This window comes from Enhydra lutris, unplaced genomic scaffold (assembly GCF_002288905.1).
Source record: "Enhydra lutris kenyoni isolate GAN:26980312 unplaced genomic scaffold, ASM228890v2 scaffoldscaffold17, whole genome shotgun sequence".
Classification (NCBI taxonomy): domain Eukaryota; kingdom Metazoa; phylum Chordata; class Mammalia; order Carnivora; family Mustelidae; genus Enhydra; species Enhydra lutris.
Genome location: NW_019154101.1, coordinates 29,482,431 through 29,504,143, shown reverse-complemented (window position 1 = coordinate 29,504,143; position 21,713 = coordinate 29,482,431). Strand labels below are relative to the sequence as shown.

At 37.2% G+C, this 21,713-nt stretch overlaps 1 protein-coding gene across 2 annotated transcripts in view; it reads left to right on the top strand.

The window, feature by feature from the left end:
- Window positions 1-376: 376 nt before the first annotated feature.
- The window catches only part of LOC111147750 (Abelson helper integration site 1), a 206,142-nt gene continuing 184,805 nt past the window's right edge, over window positions 377-21,713 (top strand). For both annotated transcript variants that reach the window (XM_022503972.1, XM_022503971.1), the window contains exons 1-6: window positions 377-505; window positions 878-940; window positions 5,009-5,076; window positions 6,671-6,795; window positions 13,249-13,808; window positions 16,145-16,326. In XM_022503972.1, coding sequence (XP_022359680.1) covers window positions 5,067-5,076; window positions 6,671-6,795; window positions 13,249-13,808; window positions 16,145-16,326 — 877 coding nt within the window. In that variant the 5' untranslated portion in view covers window positions 377-505; window positions 878-940; window positions 5,009-5,066. The remainder of the gene's footprint in view (window positions 506-877; window positions 941-5,008; window positions 5,077-6,670; window positions 6,796-13,248; window positions 13,809-16,144; window positions 16,327-21,713) is intronic.

Here is a 21,713-nt window from a genome sequence, read left to right as displayed (position 1 = left end):
ACGACCGGACGGGCTCAGACCCTACGCATTCGCAGGTCTCCCTGGCGCTAGGGAACGTATTTCTTCGGAGGACCGCGGCCTCGCGCTTCCTACACGCGCACGAGGAGTCCCGCGCGCGGCCGCCGGAGCGCGTGCCCGACCGCAGCCTGAAGGCCCGCGGGCGCGGCGCGCGCATCACCTCCGCAAGCGCGACACTGCCGCAGCTCCGGGCCCCGGCGTCCGCGGCGCGGGGGCGGGGCCGTGGAGGGGCGTCAAGGCCCCGCCGCGGTCCAGGCCGGGAGCTCGGGCCGCATGGGTTGTCGTGGGAACGGAGGCGTAGGCAGGGACTGACGTCAGCGGGCGGCGGCCGCACTGCGCCACCCGGTGGGCTCTCAGAGCCGGAGTGGCTGGCTGCTAGGGTGGCTACGTGGGTGCCTGGCTCCCGGCGGCGCAGAGATCCGCTTCGCACAGTCCCAGTGTCGGCTCCGGCGGGACGGACTGTCGGCCGCTCTGGACTCTGTTCTCCGTGAGTACGCTGCAGGCCTACTGGTGGCGGGAGCCCGAGCCGGGCGCTTGGCCTGCCTGGGCCCTCTTAGAGGGGGCGGCGGCTAGGGGGACTGGTCAGGTCCTAAAGCGCGGAGGCGGTGCGCTGGGGGGGCGGGACGGGGGCGGTGCGGCGCCACCGAGGGCTGACCCGCCCAGTGCCGTGGAGCCATCGGAGGTAGTTCCTAGCTCTAAGTACTTTCCCGCTCCCTTCCCTGGGCTCTTGTCTCGTGAGTCCTCGGCGCGGTGTCCAGATCCGCCGTGGAGGAAATGCAGTCTTTGCCTTTCCTACTCCGGATTCTGGCTTAAAAGCGTTTAACTCAGACATGCACTAAATACGTTTATTTCCTTGTAGGGTGTCAGCTTGGTGCTGAACCTCGAACCTGTGAAATGCCTTCTTAATTATATCCGAGAAAAGGTGATAAGTGTGTTAACGTTTGTAAGAGTCATGTCGATCTGTATACGAACAAAAAAGAGTGAACTATTTAGAATCGCTACCAATGTGTATTTCAGCATTACTGTGGAAACAAACTGCAGTGTGTGGCTTTTACTTTTTTGAAAAAAGGATGCTAACAATTTTTTTCACGTCGCATTATTTTGCTGTTACTGCTTGGAGTTTCAAGGAAGAGATTGTCGTTCTGAGAACTCTGGGAAATTTCAAAAAGTATTTGAAAAATCCAAATACCAGAAGTTTTTAAAACCATATTTAGACTCTTGTTTGTTTATGGAGAGTATCTTGATTTATCGGTTCAATTATGTATACAGGGTTTTCGTTAGTTTTTTTTTTCCTGTGCTATAAAATTCAGCTAAAGGGTGAATTATCCAAGCCTCTGCTGCTTCTCCCTTTGATCTTTAGACATTTATTGGCCGGTAATCAGATGTTTAGAGAAAAAGAAAAATGAGATGAAATGTATTGTTAATTTTCCTAGTTAGTATTTCTCAGCGTCTCTTATAAAAGGGTTTGTGAGGGAGAATCTTTAAAATAATCGTATATATGAGGCTCAGGGATGTCATTTTAAGTTTGACCTTATTTTTGCCAGTGATGTTACTAACCAAATATTAGTCATTAATTCTATAATGTATTTGCTATGGGACACATTGTTTGGAAATGATTATTTCTGTAATGTATTTGCCATATTAAGTAGTATTAGTGTTTGTTCAACTGTTCATTGAACTACTAAGTAATAGTAAATAATGTCACTACATTATGTATTGTATTGGTGTATTTTATTTTATTGCACACTTATATTTAGTACTATAATAATAGATATAAAGTTATTTTATTGAGCACCTACAGTGTGCCAGCCACTGTGCTGATCACTTTGCTTTTCAGTATTTCCTTTTCTCTTTACAATAAAGTAGGTACCATTTTAATTTCCTGGGTCATAGAACATTTTACCAGGGTGAAAATAAAGTACTGAAGTAGAGAGGGAGGTATGGAGCTCAAGGCACTGTGGGAGGACAGGAAAGTATTTAACTGCCCCTTGAGGGTAGAGTGCTCCCAGAGAAGATACAATCTGCGTTTAGCATTAAAGGATAGTTAGGAGTTTGTTGGAGTGACAGAAGAAGGGCATATCTCAGGAGAAAGAGGTGGGTGTGTAATGGTTTAAAGGCAGGAAGGCGTTTGGCACAATTGAGAGCCTAAAAGTATTTCACATGGTTAGAATTCAGAATGTGTGTGGAAATGTGGCTGGGGAATGAGTCATTTCATAAATAGCCTTGACCCCCCCCAATGGTATGGACTTCCAATTTTTTTCCAGTAAGTGACTGAAATCTAGTGAAGAGATTTAAACAAAGAAATGATACCATTGCATTTGTATTTTAGTACATTTCTTCTGCTTGCAATGAAGAGGATGATTTATTTTTTAAAAGGATAAGGTGATAGAAGCATGGAAACAATCTTAAGAAAAAAAGTAAAATCTTTCCATAGTTTTTTTTTTAATCCCTCAAAGCTGCTGTATCATGTCCCTGCCTTTGAGGGTGAGGGAAGTCAGTAGGAAGCAGAATCGTGGAAAGAATTAGCCCCATGGGTCTCACCTTCCATTCATCCCTCCACCTGTTGCCACCAGATTTCCACCCCTGCACAAACAGCTTTGCAAACATGTGACTTGCTGATTGGACTGTAGATCCAGCAGACACTCTTTACAACTTGGTACCACACAGTGATAGAAAACTTCTTTCTTAAAATTCTTTTTCTTTGGGGGGCACCTGGAGGCTCAGTTGCTTAAGCATCTGACTCCTAATACCCGCTCAGGTCATGATTTCAGGGTCTTAAGATCTAGCATGGCGCCTGTCTGAAATTGTCTCTCCTTCTCCTTCTGCACCTTGCTTCCTCTCCGCCACCCCCCCCCCCGCTCTCTCTCTTTCTGTCTCTAACAACAACAACAACAACAACAACAAACTTCTTTCCCTTGGTTACCTCTCTCTTCGAGCTTTCACCTCTCTCTTTGATGTCCTTTGCTTTATTTTTGGGCTCCCAGAATTCTGTCTTTGTCACTTTTTCCCTGAAACCACCACAGATATAAAGCCTAGTTCTCAAATCTTTAGCCTACTTGCTGGATTACTATATTCTAATGCCTACCAAACAACCTGATTATACACATAAACAAATATACAGTGATAATAGCTGTCATTTTCAAAGGGCTTGCCATGTTCCAGGCATTGTGCTGTTTTATTTGCATATTCTCACTTAATCTGTACAAAAACCTTATGAGTGATTTATTATTGTTACTCTCTTTTGAAAGATTAGGAAATTGAGGTCCAGAAGTTAATTTACTGGCAAGTAGAACTGGGATTTGAATCTAGGGGTGTGACACTGAGCCAGTGCTTGTAGCTGGCTAGTGCCCCTCAGATACCCAGCTAACATGCCCCACTAAGCTCACTGAGTGTCCCCATAAGAAGTATCTATTACAGTCATAACAGGTGTTCACTGGTGTTTGTTTGTTTTTTAAGACATTATTTTAAATCATTTGACCCTTATAACAACCTTTTGAATATGTACTGGTAGGCTGATTTTACAGATGAGGAAACAAATTCCTAAGGTCACACAATTAACTGTTTGAGACTAATTCCAGGACTTGGGTTTTAAACTTATCCATTATACTTGTCCTGTATTCCAAAAAATGATACTACTGGCCTAAGTATTCTATTTTCAGAAAATGAGAATCATTCTTGACTCTTTGTCCTGCACTGTCAGTAGTTTTTATTTAATCTTTCTGAAATGTCTAAAATACCATAAGTACCATAATTTTTTTGTTTAATGGTAAGCAAATCAAGCTGAATATAAGTAAGTCACTTTTCTTAGTGACTCATAGTCATATAGTTCAGCTGTTTTCCTATATATTGAATGACCACGGAATATATAAATATTAAGTCATTATTATTTGGTTTATATTTTTTCTACTTAGGTGCTTTCAGGTTTCAATTTCTGATACAGTTAGGTTTACATCTTCTCTCTTTTCTAATTTGGGGTAGATTGGAAAGTAGATGACCAATACTTCTTAGGTGTGTATCTACTAGGAAGAATACATTCGGGCTCCCATCCATAAAGCACAGGAGTCTTTACTGTGTGAATTTAGTGATATCTATTTTGTCTGTGTACCAGAAAATTGTTATATGAGTTAACCCACATAAATAAGTATATGTGTATAATCTTTCTTACCTTTTTAGCCTTTCTTCTCAGACTTTTCTGTCCAGAGTACCCATGATATTAGAGGAACCAGAACGTGGATCCCCAGGGATCTGGAGCCTTAACAGATAATTGCTCAGCCAACTCAAATTATGTTTTTATTTTTTTTTACAGTCTTCTGTTTTATTCTTAAAAATGTGTGAATATTGTGTTATAATTTGGACATTAATATGTTTGTTTTGGACATACACCCTCATCTTTAAGTAAAATTGGAAATTCAGGAATACATATACTGAGTTTATCCCGGGTTTTGATATGTAATAATACACACCCATTATATTTGAGGAAGATAGTACAAATGCTTATGCTTAACCTTTTCTACTGCAACATTTTTAGTGGCAGGTACAAAAGTGTCTAAATGCATTGTCTGTGAATATGCTACCTACAAGCATATTTTACTAATTTAATAGTGCATGCTCTTGGGAAAGTCAATTCTTGGGTGGAGTTTGTTTTCTTAAAAGTACATCGAAATGTTTATTTTTCACTTAAAACACTTTTAAAAGTACATTAACATATTAAGTACATATTTATTGCCTTTCAAGATTTTTAAAAGTTTTTTGTTTCAAATACATATTTTATTCAAATATGATCCAGTTTTCTTTACTTTTCTTCAGACTCTAAACTAATCATATGTACTTTAAGTCATATACATAAGACTGGATAAGAGAATTTAGCTTTATTGGTATAAACCTGATGAGGTAGCTTAGACAAATCATCACATAATCTTGTGTGAAAAATGTTTTGTAATTTTTTATTTGCAAATTCCCTACTATAAATAAATTCTCGTTGTTTTAATAGGATCCTGATTGAGTCATTGCTTTACATTATAACTCCGTGCTCTCCGTAAAGCTGAGAGATGCCCACTGGTAAGACTTTTATGAAATTTATATCTGTAATACATTTTATTTATTTACTTATTTTAAAGTTTGAATTATTTTAAGGGGTTCTTTGATTTATTAATAAATACATTAACCAAATACTACAATTAGATAATTAATAGTTTGATATTCAATTTCCTATTTATTTTATTTTCTTATTTCTTTTATTTTTTATGGTTTTTTAATCAATTTTCTATTTATTTTATTTTCTTATTTTGTTTTTTATGTTTTTTATCAATTTTCTATTTAATGTTAGGTATTAAGGTTAGTATGTATTAGATGGCAGTTTGGGACTTCACTGGAGAAGGTAAATAATCATTATAGCAATGGTGAGTTTTTATTCCTTATTATCAAAATGGATGGTTTACTCTAGAGCAGGTAATAGCAACTTTTTCATAAAGGGAAAGCTAGTAAATATTTTAGGTTTATTCTCTGCTATAATTGCTCACATGTGCCATTGAAGCATAAAAGCATCCATAAGAATTCTTAACAGAGTGGGCATGGCTGTGTTTCAGTAAACTTTTATGTATAAGAGTAGATGACTGCCCTGTAGGCCGTAATCTGCCATCACCTGCTCTGGGGCAATCATCCATTCATTCAGCATTTATTCAGCATTAGGACATGTTTATTGAGTAAGTACACTGTGCTAGATCTCATGAAAATAGTAGGGATGGTAGCATAGTGTAGTGGGCGAGACAGAGACAATATAATTATTTGTGTAGATATACAAGTAATTATATGGTTTCAAGCTGTGTTAGATGCTGTGAAGAAAAAGAACAGTCTGCCATGTGAAGAATGGGGAAATTCAGATGAGATTGTCAGGAAGTGTTCCACTTTTAAGGCAACATTTGAACAGGCAGCTTAACACCAGATAGCTGAGAAGTTAGAGGAAGTTTACACCAGGTAGAAGCAGCTTAACATGGGAAGGTGCTTATTCTGGTGGAGGAGTGAGAAGGGCAGAATGGCTAGAATGTAGGGATCTAAGGGGCTGTTTCTCTTGGTTTCAAGCTGTAGAGGTAGGCAGGCTAGGAAATGAGAACGCTGTAGGGCGTGTGAAGGAATCATTTTGTCCTAAGTGAAGTGGGAAACTGGCAAGGTCTTAAGCAAGGGAATAACATGATCTGACTTATGTTTTAAAGAAAAAAAATAACTTTCAGCTTTTTGTATTTATGGTATGCTGATTATTGCCTAGGCAAGTGTTAGCCATTCTTCATGCAAATGATCTTTGATATAGAATTATTCTGATTTTACAGATAACAAAGATGAAGTTTAGAGTTGTTAAGTAACTTGCTTAAAGCCACCTAACAGTGGTAGATGCTATCATGAGTCACAAGTGGAAACTTAACTTAGTAAAGGAAACTTTTAAAGGGAGTAGCCCAAAAGGTAAGAGGGATTCAGGTGAGTGTGGTGTCACCAAAGCCAAAAGAAAAGTTTTACAAAGGAAGAACTGGTTAGTTCTAAAGTAGCTGAAGAACTCATACCGATATTTACAAGACTATGTTCTTTAACATCTGCTAGCATATAGCAGATACCTGTTATCATAGAGTTGTTTAGAAAATGACAGGAGTCTTTATCTTTGCAGTGGAGAGTGAAGCCAAGGTAAAAACCAAAGTTCGCTTTGAGGAATTGCTTAAGACCCACAATGAGCTCACTGATGAAAGAAAAAAACTGAAGAAAAAAATGGACAAATCTGGAGAAAAAATTGCAGTGAGTAATCGATCATTTGGTAATGATGACATATATCTGCATGAAATTATGACTTTGGTATTAAAATTCTGAGGAACTTTGGAAATTGAAAATAGTATATCTATGTCATAGTCAATAGCACATGGTATAAAAAGCTTATGTTAGAATCTGTATGACTCTTGGGATACTGAGTTCAATATTCAGTGCTATGCTACCAAAATAATGTAGACAAAATGATGAGAGTGCTGAGAGAATGGGCAAACTCAAGTGGCCAACATAGTACACATTTTTAAAGAAAATGAAGGTTTTTTAATCCAGAATTGTGAAGAATTTAGGGAGTAATATGTTACTCCAGATATTCAGCGGCTTGTCTTTATTTAGACTGATTGATCTGATTCTACCCAGCAGAACCAGGTGAAGTCACTGGAATCTGAAGGCAGTAATTATCTTTTTGTATTTGAGGTACACGTTCAAATGACAGGTTTTGGCAGCACAGTTGAAGAGATTAAAAATGCCAAACTCACCAGTACTAAACAGATCAACAATTGACTACAATCTGATTCCAGAATATTATAGAGTCTGTAATAGTATCCACGGTTAATGTACTATTCACTCTTCAGATCTGTCTTGCTATATTAGTTGGACCTTTTATTCCTTTGACCATAATCTGTTATGTACACACACACACACACACACACACAGGCGCAAATAACTTCATGCATGTTCTGGTAATTGGTACATAGTATTTCTTTGGCTAGAGTTTTATTAGTTATGTATAGCTTATATTTTACTTGTTGCAGATTTTACCCTATTCTGAATTTTGCCATGTGACCTCTTCATTCTAATATTCTCTCTGGCAGCCATCGACATGATAGTATATATTCTCAAGTGAGACAAAAATAAGTACTAACACTGGCCAGAATCCAGCTGCACACATGTGAGAGGTTTGTAGTACAGCTGTTTACTGTTGCATACCAATTTAGAACTCCTGGTGGAATTGGGCAGATTAGGTCTTCCATATTGGATGCTGCGCATTTGTATAATGCGCTTCTCCCGGTGGTACTTGTATGAGTATGATAGGGAGTAGTGGGATATGGAGGATGGAACATTGCATATTGGCATATGCCCTCCCCTTGGGTAGGTGATATACATTGGGCAAAAACAGAAAAAACCCTGGAAACAATTGTATATTTTTAAGGACTCAAAGTAGAACCTCATGTTTTCTCTTACTGGGCTTTGTGAACTGGACTTTGTGAGCATGAACTAGATGCTGTTTAGGCCGGGAATGCTCAATTGAATGGATAACCAAAAAATGGGCAGAGGAGATGTCCATTTAGCTATTGTCCAGTTAGATGTTGGGAACATGTGAGGTGACTAAAGATAATCTACCTCGCCTCTTTTGGTACATAGCAGGCCATTCAGACACCGCCTTTATCAGAGATGAGTATCCTAAGAAAAAATAGGAAGAGATTTTTTAGCTCAGAAGAAGGGGACTATTCCTGGAGGACTTACAGGAAAACAAAATATTTTTGAAATGATTTACTTTAGGAAATAAAGTAAACCTCTTTTTATTTACTAGATAACAGTGCTTCCTATCTTTCAAGCACTTCTAAACATATTATGTATATTCACTAGTTTTTAATAACATGAAATGATGAGGTTTTATTCCATTTTAGTTAAGGAGACTGGATCACAGAGAGGTTGAATAACTGCCTAAATTTGCAAAGTTGGTGGCAGAACCAGAATTCAAACTCTAACAATCTGGCTACAGAGCCCAGTCTCTTAACCATAACCCAGTAGAACCTCTTTGAATAACATATGAAGAGATGGGACCTCATCAGAACAAAAATATGTACAGAACAGGCAGGCTGAGATTGGAAGGGAAGCTGGCTGAAATAAGAAAAGGAACAAGGAAAAGGCTGTACTAAGAGAATTCATAATAATGCAGATTCACCTTATTATTTTTCAATAATCTGTTAGGCACTGTGATAAGAATTTTGCAAATGCTGTTTCTGATTCTCATGTTAATCACGAAACATAGGTAGTGGGGCTCTTATTTTGCATGAGACGTTTTATAAACATCAGAACAGAAAAACCACTTAACAAAGATGTTAAATGTTTTGCCAGAGCCTTAAAGCCAGCAGTAGAGTAAGGGGGATTTAAAATTATAGTCTCTCCGTGCTCTGCCTTTAGTTGCTCTTTAAAAACTGGGTCTTCAGCCTAAAACAGTAGAATTGGTACCATGGAAAAATCTAATTAGCGATAAGGAAGATGAATTTGAGGCATTCTCCCATGAGAAGAAATGGCTAAAACTAAAATGAAGTAAGTAATGAAAACCTATAGAAATATTTGACCTTTAAGTAAGTGTTCCCAGACAATGCTAATGGAGCAGAAACAGTAGAAAGAGCATGGTGAAAAAAACCTTCTTGAGATTAACAGAAAGATCTAGGAGGAGATGAGTCTATCTTGCATTCTGGGTAAAATTTATGAGATGAGAACTATATTTAGAACTTTGTAATTTCAGGAGAAAAGTTAATTTTGCAAGTATCTCAACAGAAAAAGACACATCTGGTACATTTCAGGCCTCTCTCAGAAAACACTAAATCCAGAAGACAATAAAACAATATCTGTATAGTATTGAGGGAAAAATTGTATCACAAGAAATCCAATGACCTAAGTGTCAGTTGTTTGTGAGGTCAGTAGTGAACATGAGAATGAACAGAGAATTATTGTAAGTGTTCCCTCCCTGAAAAAAAGAAAACTGTTGAATGTGTATTATTTGAATATGTAGTACCATTTCCAGAAACATTAATCAAAATTAAGAATGTAAGAATAGAGAATTTATGGTCTGAAAATATATCTGCATGAGTCTTTTGAGACCAGTTAAACATATAGAACTTTATTATTTGTGCCAAAAATAATTACTGAAAATTTATATTACATAATGTACCTGTGATAATGTGAGATAACAGGAACATTGTTTTAAAACATTGGGCAAATCTTTTCCTAGCTTGCAGAGCAAAAAAAAGTCCTGTAACGATTACTTTTACCTAAAGTGTAGTCAGAAGTTACTTCATCCTGGAGTTCAAAATAAGTGAAACAAGTACTATGTAAAATTGATTATTTTACTTTCAGAGTCATCAGATGTCAAGAGAAAATGGGTGCCTGGGTGGCTCAGTCGTTAAGCGTCTGCCTTCAGCTCAGGTCATGATCCTGGGGTCCTGGGATCAAGCCCTGCATCTGGCTCACTGCTGGGCAGGAAGCCTGCTTCTCTCTCTCCCACTCCCCCTGCTTGTGTTCCCTCTCTCTCTCTGTGTGTCTCTCTCCATCAAATAAATAAATAAAATCTTAAGAAAGATAAAAAGAAAGAAAGAAAGAAAGAAACGAACAAGTGAACACAACAGACTTTTTTAAAAAGGAACAAAGGTAGTGAAAGAAGAAATTTAAGAATAAACTTTTAGGGGTGACTGGGTGGCTCAGTTGGTTAAATGTCTGACTCTTGATTTCAGCTCAGGTCATGATCTCAGGGTGGTGAGATGGAGCCCTGGGTTGGGCTCTGTGCTCAGCAGGGAGTCGGCTTGAGATTTTCTCTACCTCTCCCTCTGCCCCTCCCCCTGTGCATGCACACTCTATCTCAAATAAGTAAATCTTTAAAAAAAAAAAAAAGAATGAACTGTTAGTCATAAAAATAAATGTAAACAGTTTAAGTTTCCTATTTCAAAAAGCAAACTCTAAAATAATTTTTTAAAATGTCAGGTGTTAAGCTTGCAACATTGACAGATCAAACAAAATGACATAAAGTTTAAAACTAAAAGTTGGCAAAAATATATACAAATCTAAAAAGAAACAGAATTTTCTCAATTATGAATATATTGAAAGAACAAAAAGCTTAAATAAATATGAGCAAAAGAAATTTAACCATATGTTGAGAAAATATTTGTCTTAGCCAAAATAGGTTTTCTCCCTAAGAACTCAAGAAAATAGCATTGGGGCACCTGAGTGGCTCCGTCAGTTGAGGTCCAACGTTTTGGTTTTGGCTCCGGTCATGATCTCAGGGTCATGATCTCCATATCAAGCCCTATGTGGGGCATGAAGTCTGCTTAAGAGTCTCTCTCTCTCCCCCAATGCTCCCCCATGCACACACACATTCTCTCTCTCAAATAAACTAATAAATTAATTAGTTTTTAAAAAGAATATCTTAAAAATTGGCTATAAGTCAGCATCAGTAAATCAGTACAAATAAGTTGAATGAAAACCATATGATTGCATAAAAGTAAGGGAAAAGCCGTAATATTTTACTTAGAGGTTACTAGTGATTTTTGAAAAAAAAATTTGGTGTTCATGTAAGTGATAATTATGTACCTTCTGAGGTGCATACACATGGCTTATTGTGTCTGATTTCAGGAGCTTCCAGGGCCTCCTTTGAGAACGGAGGGTAGTCCCCTGATGACCTAAAGATACCTCACCAATAAGTACTTCCTTCAAAATCAGGATCCATAAGGAAAGATCTCTTTATCTCAAGAATATAATATTCTTGAAGTTTTAGTAAATATAATTAGACAAGAAATGTAAATAGCATTATCATAGCTTTTCTTCACCTAATATTTGTCTCTACTACATACCAGGGACTATGCTAAGTGCTCTGCGCACTTACTTCACCTTATCTCGCAGGAATCCTGTCACGTGAGTATAGATCGGAGAACAGAGATTAAGGAACTTACCCAAGATCTTACAACTATTAAGTAGTGAATCCAGATCCTTATGACTCCGGAGCTTATATTCATGACAGCTGAATGGTATGGCTTCCTTGATACACCAGTGTGTAGTGTGAGCAAATGTATGACTCCCAGTGAGGAGGGCAAGGACTTATACTTGATATTCCAAATAGTAATGCTATCTGTGCCAGTCAATTGAAAGTGAACAAGTATGCAAAAATCATCTGTTATAGCCTAGAAACACATCAGAAAATACTGCAGAACAAACAAATTAATAAGCATTTCATATACAGAAACTATAAAAGCCTTATAAGATCTTAAAAATAAATTTTCTAAAAGTACAGATTCTTATATTAAAAACCTGTGATTTTTTATTAGTAGATATTTCAGAAAGCATGCACTTTATGTATGCTAGTTCTTTTAAGCTTAACCCAGTAGTAGCAGTCTCCAGTGGGCTATTTATTTATTTATATTGGAGGGGTTCTGTAACAAATTATCTACCTATTTATTTATTTATTTATTTATTTTAATTAACATGTAATGTGTTATTTGCTTCAGGGGTAAAGGTCTGTGAATCATAAGTCTTACAGAATTCACAGCACTTACCATAGCACATACCTTCCCCAATGTCCATCACCGAGCCACCCAATCCCTTTCACCCCCCTCTTCCCTCCAGCAGCCCTCAGTTTGTTTCCTGAGATTAAGAGTCTCTTATGGTTTGTCTCCCTCTGTGGTTTTGTCTTGCTTCACTTTCCTTCCCTTCCCCTATGATCCTCTGTCTTGTCTCTCAAATTCGTCATATCAGTGAGATCATATGATAATTGTCTTTCTCTGACTAATTTTGCTTAGCTTAATACCCTCTAGTTCTATCCATGTCGTTGCAAATGGCAAAATTTTGGGTTTTTTGATGCCTCATAGTATTCCATTGTATGTATATACCACATCTTCTTTCATCTGTTGATGGACATCTATGTTCTTTCCATAGTTTGGCTATTGTGGACATTGCTGCTATAAACATTCGGGTGCACATGCCCCTTCGGATCACTACATTTCTATCTTTAGCGTAAATACCCAGTAGTGCAGTTGCTGGGTTGTAGGGTAGCTCTATTTTCAACTTTTTGAGGAACCTCTCTACTGTTTTCCAGAGTGGCTGCATCTAGCCTTTTTTATTAAAAAATCTCATTTAAAATAATTTTGATTAGAGAAATATATACTGGTGTGTTTATTCTGTCATTTGACCTAATTTGATAATATTTAATATTGGGCAGCATTTTCAATGATGTATTTGGATTAATTGTAGGGTAATTCTGAATTACAGACTTTTGATTTTACAGTATAATTATGAGCAAAATGAATGACCTGGGTGTGTTTTCTGTTGGGAAACCTGAAATGCTTTAACTCTGTGGCTCCTTTAGCAATTTCTCAAATATCTTATAATTATAGTATGGATCATTCTGCCAAAGAGAAAATTAACATTTGAGATGTGAGCAATTTATTCACTTCTGAAAAGTCATTAAGTATTTTTCTCCATGTTAATTATCTCATTTAATCTGAGGTTACTCTCAGAAATTATGAGTCTAATGCCAAGAGCATAAACTAGGCTAGTGCTAATGAGATGGTCTAGAATGCTATTAGTGTGTTCAAGTAAAAAAATGAATTTATTTTCCCAATATTCACTGAATACGGATCATTGTGCTTTAGCTTTATGTCACTGAACTGCGCTTGGCTGAAACTTCGTTACTGTGCTTTCTTTTCCTAGCTTGACACTGTTAGAAGCAATCGTCTGAAAAGTAAAAAAACTAGAAGTGATGATGTAAGTCCTGCGAACACTAATAACTCAGAGGAGAGCATGCAAGTCACTAAAAGCAAACTAAGGAATCCTCAGTCAACGCCTGAAAATCCAGATGATGTTAGTGTAGAGGAAGAAAAGCAAGGAAAGACAAGTAAAAAGGCGGTGAAAACAGTATTCCAGATGACTGCACAAGGAATGGAACTGGAAACTCCTGTGAAAAAGGTGGATTCCACACATCAGAAAGCACGGACCAGGCCACAGCCAGGTGTTGCTCATCAGAAGAGCGAGAAGGCAGATGAAGAAAGAGAAAACGGTAATTTAGATGAGGAGGAAGAACTGTTGCAAATGTACCAACTCCAAGTAGCTGAAGAAATGGCGAAGGAGATTAAGAAGAAAATAAGAAAGAAACTCAAAGAACAGTTGACTTACTTTCCCTCAGATCCCTCATTGCATGATGGCAAACTGAACAGTGAGAAAAAAATAAAGAAAAAAAAGAAAGTTTCAATATCGTCTAAAGGTGAAACAAGGTACTTTGCATGGACAGATATAAAATGTCCTCTAGTATTCTCAGCTTCTGAGTGATACCTGTAGTTACACTAAGAAAATTCTTAATCTTTCATGTGGATACATTACCAGTACAATAATAAGTTACACTTTCCATAGCACCTTAATATGTGCTAACTGCTTTATAAGAATTAACTTACTGATGCCTTGTAACAACCTTACGAGGAATAGTAACACTATCACCCTATTTTGCAGATAAGGAAACTCGAAAGTTTAAGTCACAGAACCAGTATGAAGCTAAGCCAAAACCCTAGCAGTCTTGTTCTAAAGTCTCTACCCTTCAATACTTACATCTGCTTATTAAATAATAGAAACCCAATTTCTCTCCCTTTTTGGAGTTACAAATGCTTATTTGGAAAAATGAATATAGTGTGTTTCTTTATCATACAAATGATATTTGCTTATTGTAGAACATACAATAAAGACACAAAGAAGGTGAAAGTAACCTAACCATCTAAAGGTGATCATTATAAGCAATTTAGCATACTTATTTTTTTCTATATATGGTGCTTATACATATATGTTTGCATTTGGGGTGTGAGTGCTTCTGTGATCGTATTTATATTTATATGTCTCTCTTTGGGGGAAACGAGATAAAAAATACCTTTTAACTACTTAGCTTTGTTTTCTGCAGTCCACATCTATATAAACAACTTGAAGTGGGAACATTCTGTATTTGATTATGCCCTGGCCTTCAGGGACAGTTTTCGCTAACGTCCTCATCCAAAAATAATTCCGTTCTTACCAAAAGCTAGATAACTAGTGGTAACAAAAGGAGAGCAAAAAGAGTTGCTAGGCGAACATGTTACTATATGTATTAACTATCTGTTGCTGCACAAAAAGGCTACTCTAGAACTTAGCAGAACAACAAACATTTATTGTCTCTCGGTTTCTGTGGATCAGGAATCTGAGCATGGCTTAAGTGGGTACCGCTGACTCAGGATCCCTCATGGCCTACAGTCAGCATGTCAGCTGGGGGTGCAGTCATCTTAAGGGTTGGCTGGAGTAGGATCTGCAGGTGACAGAGCTGTTGGAAGGCTTGGAATATCCACTTCTAAGTTCACTCATGTGGTACTTGGCAGGTCTCAGGTCCTGACTGACTTGGCCAGAGACATTGATTCCTTGCCACATGGGTCTCTCCATGTGGGCTATTCACAACATGGCCACTTGCTTCCCCAGAGCAGGGGCTCTGAGAAAGAGAGAGTCATAGTCTTTATGGAATCTAATCTTTAATCTTGGTTTCAAAGTGGCATCCATTACGTTTGTCATATATTATCTATTAAAAGTGGGTCACTAGGTCCAGCCCACAATCACAGGAAGGGACTCAACAAATATATTAAGAGCAGAAGGCAAGGAACATTGAGGGCCATCTTAGAGGCTACTTGCCACAGTATACCATCAGTCTTTCTTACAGCTACCGTATCTGTTATGAACTTGTAAGCCATACTTAACTATTACATGTGAGTTCATGAATTTTAAATAAAACCACAGATTACATGACCATGGCATGCAAAGGGTAGTTCTCTTTAAATAATAGTATTTGGTGATGTGATAAAACAGTATGGCTTTCTGGAATGATTATTTTGAATTATTTCTCTAATCTTTTTATTTCTCAACCTCTTTTTTAAAAATATGACTATATTGGAAGTCAGTTTTTTATTATTCAGGTGCAGATTTTTTACTTGATAAATTACAAACTTTAATAGGCTGGTTTTTCTCTACAATGACTATAACTCTAGGCTGCTACTCCTTAGCATTTATTAGTTCACATGATAACACATTTTCATTTTAATAATGGCCTTCTGAAAATATGGTAGCACACCAACCCCTGGAAAAGATAATTAATTGTTATCTAGAAACCAAAAGTTGAATATCTGAAGCCTCTTGAAAGCAGAACAAACTTAGAACACTTTTTTTTTTTTTGCTTTTAAATAAGGTAATTTAGAAATTTTTTCCTTAATCGTTGACTTGGCAACACAGTGAGGATGCTTTCATCAGTCCTATAGAAAAACAGATTTACTGCTCATAAAATATATAACTTCATCTTTCCTGGGAGTTTAGAGCTCAAGTTTAATTTGGCTCGGGGGTATATAACTCATTACCAAATATAAAATAATACCTATTGATACCTAATTTGATAGTTCACCCTTTTAATGCATAATAAAATATATGTATCCCCTAGCAGGAAAGAATACTGATTTTAGGATTATCCTTGACTCTGTTCACTGTTCAGTTTGCTGCATCATTAAGAAGAAGAAGAATATATTTTTAATGGCTTGTACTTGGTTTGTATTTGCAGTACATTGACCATCTCTGATGACACAGCTGAAAGTGAACAAAAGAAAGCATCTCCAGTTAGAACAGTTACTTCAGATTCTCATCAAGATGAGAAAATAAGCTCAGTGGAAGACAATGTAGAAGACAGCATGCAAGATGACACAAAATCCAAACCAAAAAAGAAGAAAAAGAAGGCTAAAACAGGTTTGTTATCCAAATTAAATGAAAAATGTGCCTTGGTAGAAATAAGTTGATTCTAGGACTTTGAGTCCTTAAAACTAAAGAAGATCTATTCCCAAAGACTATAATTTAAAAAATCCAGTATAGACTGCAGTTGACCCTTGAACAAAAAGAGTTTGGGTTTGAACTGTGCAAATCAGGTTCACTTACACTGATTTTTTTTTTATAAAAAAGTAAAGTACTGTAAATGTATTTTCTTTTTCTTATGACTTCCTTACAGCATTTTCTTTTCTCTGGCTTGCTTATTTTAAGAATATAATATATGATACATGTAACATGTAAAATGTATGTTAATTGACTGTTTATATGTTATCAGTAAGGCTTCTGGTCAGCAGAAGGATATTAGTCTTGGGCGAGTCAGAGATTAAGCACAGGTTTGCAAATGTGCAGGGGGTTGGCACCCCTAACCCTGGCATTGTTCAAGGGTCACCTGTATGTGGCACTTGTTCTTGGATTCATGTATGTTAAAACATTTATTTATTTGTAACTGTGGGTCTCTTTGGTCAGTTTATATTACGTAAGTCATCTCTAATCCTTGACTTAATTTAATTGAACCCTAGAATGACATTAACTTTGTTGCTGTTGTGGCACAGATTTCTTCTTTATACCATTGAGTTTCAAACCCCTAAATAATTCAGACTCATATTTATTGAAAGTGTTAAGTGTTCAGCAGTTAATAAACATTTCCCATGTTAAGGCTGCAACCCTCTGTCACACGTGATTGTCTTCCCACGTCCTCAGCCTGATTCAGTTTGTTTTTCCTTCCCACCCTCTTGCTTCGTGTCTTCCTCTTTCCTCATTTTCTTTCTTTCCTCTTATTTTTCTTTACTTGGTATTGCCTTTTTCCTACTTCTTACATTCTTTTTTTTTCCTTTTCAATTTCAATTTAATTGGCCAAAAATGGGGACCAAAGTATGCAATTTTAGAATTTATGGTAGTTACTCATTGGATATGCAATTGATGGTGCTTTGTGGTTCCTGTGAGTACATTTGTAAAACCTTTGTTAAAGTATGATACCCATACAGAAAAGTGTTCATGTTACAAGTATACTGCTTAGTGGATTTTCACAAACTGAACATGCCTATAAAGTTGTCATCCAAATCTAGAAACAACACTGTTAGCACCAGAAACCCCGTAAGTCCCCTTCCCTTTCATTGCCCGTCAGGAGTAGACATTATCTTGACATATAACACAGTTTATTTCTGCCTGGTTTTCTACTTTGATGTGAATAGAATCAGAAATACTGTGCTCTTTGTGCCTGAATTCTTTCACTGAAAATTATTTTTGTGAGATGTAGACTGTGTTGCTTGTGGTTGAGCTTATTCATTATCGGTTCTGCTTTTGCACTGTATGGATATCCATTGTGGGGCTATACTGCAGTAATTTACCAGTTGTACTGATGGACATTTGAGCTGTTTCTAGTTCTAGGTGGTTACAAATAAAGCTGTAATATTCTAGCCATGTCTTCTGGCAAGCATATATGTACTTTTGGGGGGGCATCTTTTTTTTTAAGCATAGTGTTACTTATTTATGGAGTTCCTATGTCTTTCAGAACTGCTCACTGGTAGGACACAGGCTGGGAAACGCTACTCGGAAACATGGCTGTGATCCTTTAAATCTAGCATCTAAAGAAAAACTGAAAAAGTACTCCTCATTGCTTTCTAATATATTTATTTTGTTGAGCATCTTGTTAGGAGAAAGTCACTGTCAGAGATTATGAATATTTTTCACTTTAACAAATACTTCCCATTTTCCAGCGTTGGTTGACAAACTGATGACACGAGCAGTATTTGAGAACTTCCAGTGCTCTACATCTTCACTAACATTTATATTCTCAGTATTTAAAAATTTTAGCCATTTATAATGTATAATGATATTTCGGTTTTACTTTAAACTTTGGTAATTAATGAAGTTGAGCATCTTCATGTTTGTTGTGTACTTGGATTTCTTCATTTATACGCTTGTTTAAGTCTTTCGTGTATACTTTTAAGAAATGGAATTGTTTGCCTTTTATAATTTGTGAGAATTTTTTTTTTAATTTTTAATTTTTTTATTAACATATAATGTATTATTAGCCCCAGGGGTACAGGTCAGTGAATCTCCAGGTTTACACACTTTTCAGCACTCACCATAGCACATACCTTCCCCAATGTCCATAACCCCACCCCCCTCTCCAAACCCCCCTCCCCCCAGTAACCCTCAGTTTGTTTTGTGACATTAAGAGTTTTTTATGGTTTGTCTCCCTCCCGATCCCATCTTGTTTCATTTATTCTTTTCCTACCCCCCAAACCCCCCACATTGCCTCTCAACTTCCTCATATCAGGGAGAGCATATGATAATTATCTTTCTCTATTCGACTTATTTCACTCAGCATAATACCCTCTAGTTCCACTCACATCGTTGCAAATGGCAAGATTTCATTTCTTTTGATGGCTGAATAGTATTCTATTCCATTGTGTGTATGTGTGTGTGTTTGTATATATATATGTGTGTGTGTGTGTGTGTGTATACACACACACACACCCCACTTCTTTATCCATTCATCTGTTGATGGACATCTAGGTTCTTTCCATAGTTTGGTTATTGTGGACATTGCTGCTATAAACATTCGGGTGCACGTGCCCCTTCGGATCACTACATTTGTATCTTTAGGGTAAATACCCACTGGTGTGATTGCTGGGTCGTAGGGTAGCTCTATTTTCAGCTTTTTGAGGAAACTTCATACTGTTTTCCAGAGTGGTTGCACCAGCTTGCATTCCCACCAACAGTGTAGGAGGGTTCCCCTTTCTCCACATCCTCGCCAGCATCTGTCATTTCTTGACTTGTTAATTTTAGCCATTCTGACGGGTGTGAGGTGATATCTCATTGTGGTTTTGATTTGTATTTCCCTGATGCCGAGTGATGTTGAGCACTTTTTCATGTGTCTGTTGGCCATCTGGATGTCTTCTTTGCAGAAATGTCTGTTCATGTCCTCTGCCCATTTCTTGATTGGATTATTTGTTCTTTGGGTGTTGAGTTTGATAAGTTTTTTATAGATTCTGGATACTAGCCCTATATCTGATATGTCGTTTGCAAATATCTTCTCCCATTCTGTCAGTTGTCTTTTGGTTTTGTTAACTGTTTCCTTTGCTGTGCAGAAGCTTTTGATCTTGATGAAATTTGTGAGAATATTTTATGTAGCTAGACATAAGTCTTTTCTTGGGTACAGAACACACATACACACACACACATGGCAGACATCTTCCCAGTCTGGATTTTACTATTCTCTTATTGGTATCTTTTGAAATATAGAATTCTAAAATTTGATATAGCCCAATTTATCCATTTTTTCCTTTGATGGTAAGTGCTTTCTCTGGTATAAGAAATCTTTCCCAAGTCCTGAAGATGTTTTTGTATTTATTCCTTTCTAAAAGTTTTTTGTTTGCTTTTCATATTTAGCTCTGCAGGTCATCTGGAATTGGTTCTTGAATATGGTGAGAGGTAGTAGTTAAGGCCCATTTTTTTCCTGTGTGAATATATAATTGACCTAGTACCATATATGGAAGAGAGCATCTTTTTTCCTCTGTATTGCAATGTCACCTTTATCCTAAATAACATGGCTATGGGACTGGATCACTTTCTATTCTGTTACATTACACTGTTTGTACCAACACAACTATGAGTAATTACTATAGCTTTATATTAGATCTTGCTATTCAGTTGTGTAAGTACTCTAACAGGTTTTTTTCTTTAGCATTACCTGGGCTATTCTTTTGCCCTTTACATTTCTATATGAATTTTAGAAGCAGCTTCTCAATTCTCCCTCTTCCTCCCCCACCCCCAGCATTATTTTTATCCAGATAGGGTGAATCTGAAGAGATTCATAATTTAACATCTCTCTAGATAGAGTTGATATCTTTACAAAGTATTAATTCTTGCCATCCATGAAATTGGTATGTACCTCCATATTTATATCTACAGTTTATCTTGGTAATATTGTAAGTTTTGGTAGAGTCTGTCTTTAGATGTATTCCTAGGTATTTGATGTTTCTTAAGGCTGTTATAAATGACATTTTTTTAAATGGCATTGATTTTTAAATTTTTGTTTTCTCTTTGTTGCTGGTGTGTGTGTATGTGTACATGCATAACAATATATGCAGCAGTTGGTACAGCCACTTTGGAGAACAGTGTGGAGAGTCCTCAGGAAATTAAAAATAGAGCTTCCCTATGACCCTGCAATTGCACTACTGGTATTTATCCCAAAGATACATATGTAGTGAAAAGAAGGGCCATCTGTACCCAATTGTTTATAGCAGCAATGGCCACGGTCGCCAAACTGTGGAAAGAACCAAGATGCCCTTCAACGGACGAATGGATAAGGAAGATGTGGTCCATATACACTATGGAGTATTATGCCTCCATCAGAAAGGATGAATAGCCAACTTTTGTAGCAACATGGACAGGACTGGAAGAGATTATGCTGAGTGAAATAAATCAAGCAGAGACAGTCAGTTATCATATGGTTTCACTTATTTGTGGAGAGTAACAAATAACATGGAGGACATGGGGAGATGGAGAGGAGAAGGGAGTTGAGGGAAACTGAAGGGGAGGTGAACCATGAGAGACTATGGACTCTGAAAAACAACCTGAGGATTTTGAAGGGGCAGGGGGTGGGAGGTTGGGGGAGCCAGGTGGTGGGTATTAAGGAGGGCACGGATTGCACGGAGCACTGGGTGTGGTGCAAAAACAATGAATACTGTTACGCTGAAAAGATATTAAAAAAATTAATTTAAAAAATATGCAGTGAGAAATATAATTTGTTTTTAAAAAATTAACATTGTATCCAGTGTTTTTGCTAAATTTATTACTTCTAAGTGTATATCCATGGATTGTTTTGAATTTTCTACATACACAGTCATATCACCTGTTAATAATGATTGTTTCATTGTGCCTTTTTCAGTCCTTATATCTTACTTCTTTCTCTTGCCTTGATACACTGGCTAGGACTTTCATTACAGTGTTAAACACCTTGGAGAAAAGCTTCCGTTAATTCACCACTTGGTGTAATGTCTGCTCTGGGATTTCTTGTAAAATACTCCTTATCAAGTTTATGAGTTACCTTGTATTCTAATTGGCTAATGGTTTTTTTAAAATCATAAATAAATACTGAATTTTACCAGGTGCTTTTTCTGTATCTTTCAACTTGGTCATAAAAATTTTCACCAGTTTTTCTATTAATGTAGTCAATTGTTATTCGAATATTAAGCCATCTTTGTGTTCCTCACAGGGGTTAGAGGGACCTGCAGTTGAAGCTTATTACAGTGTATTCTGTGTGTGTGTGTGTGTGTGTGTGTGTGTGTGTGTGTGTGTGT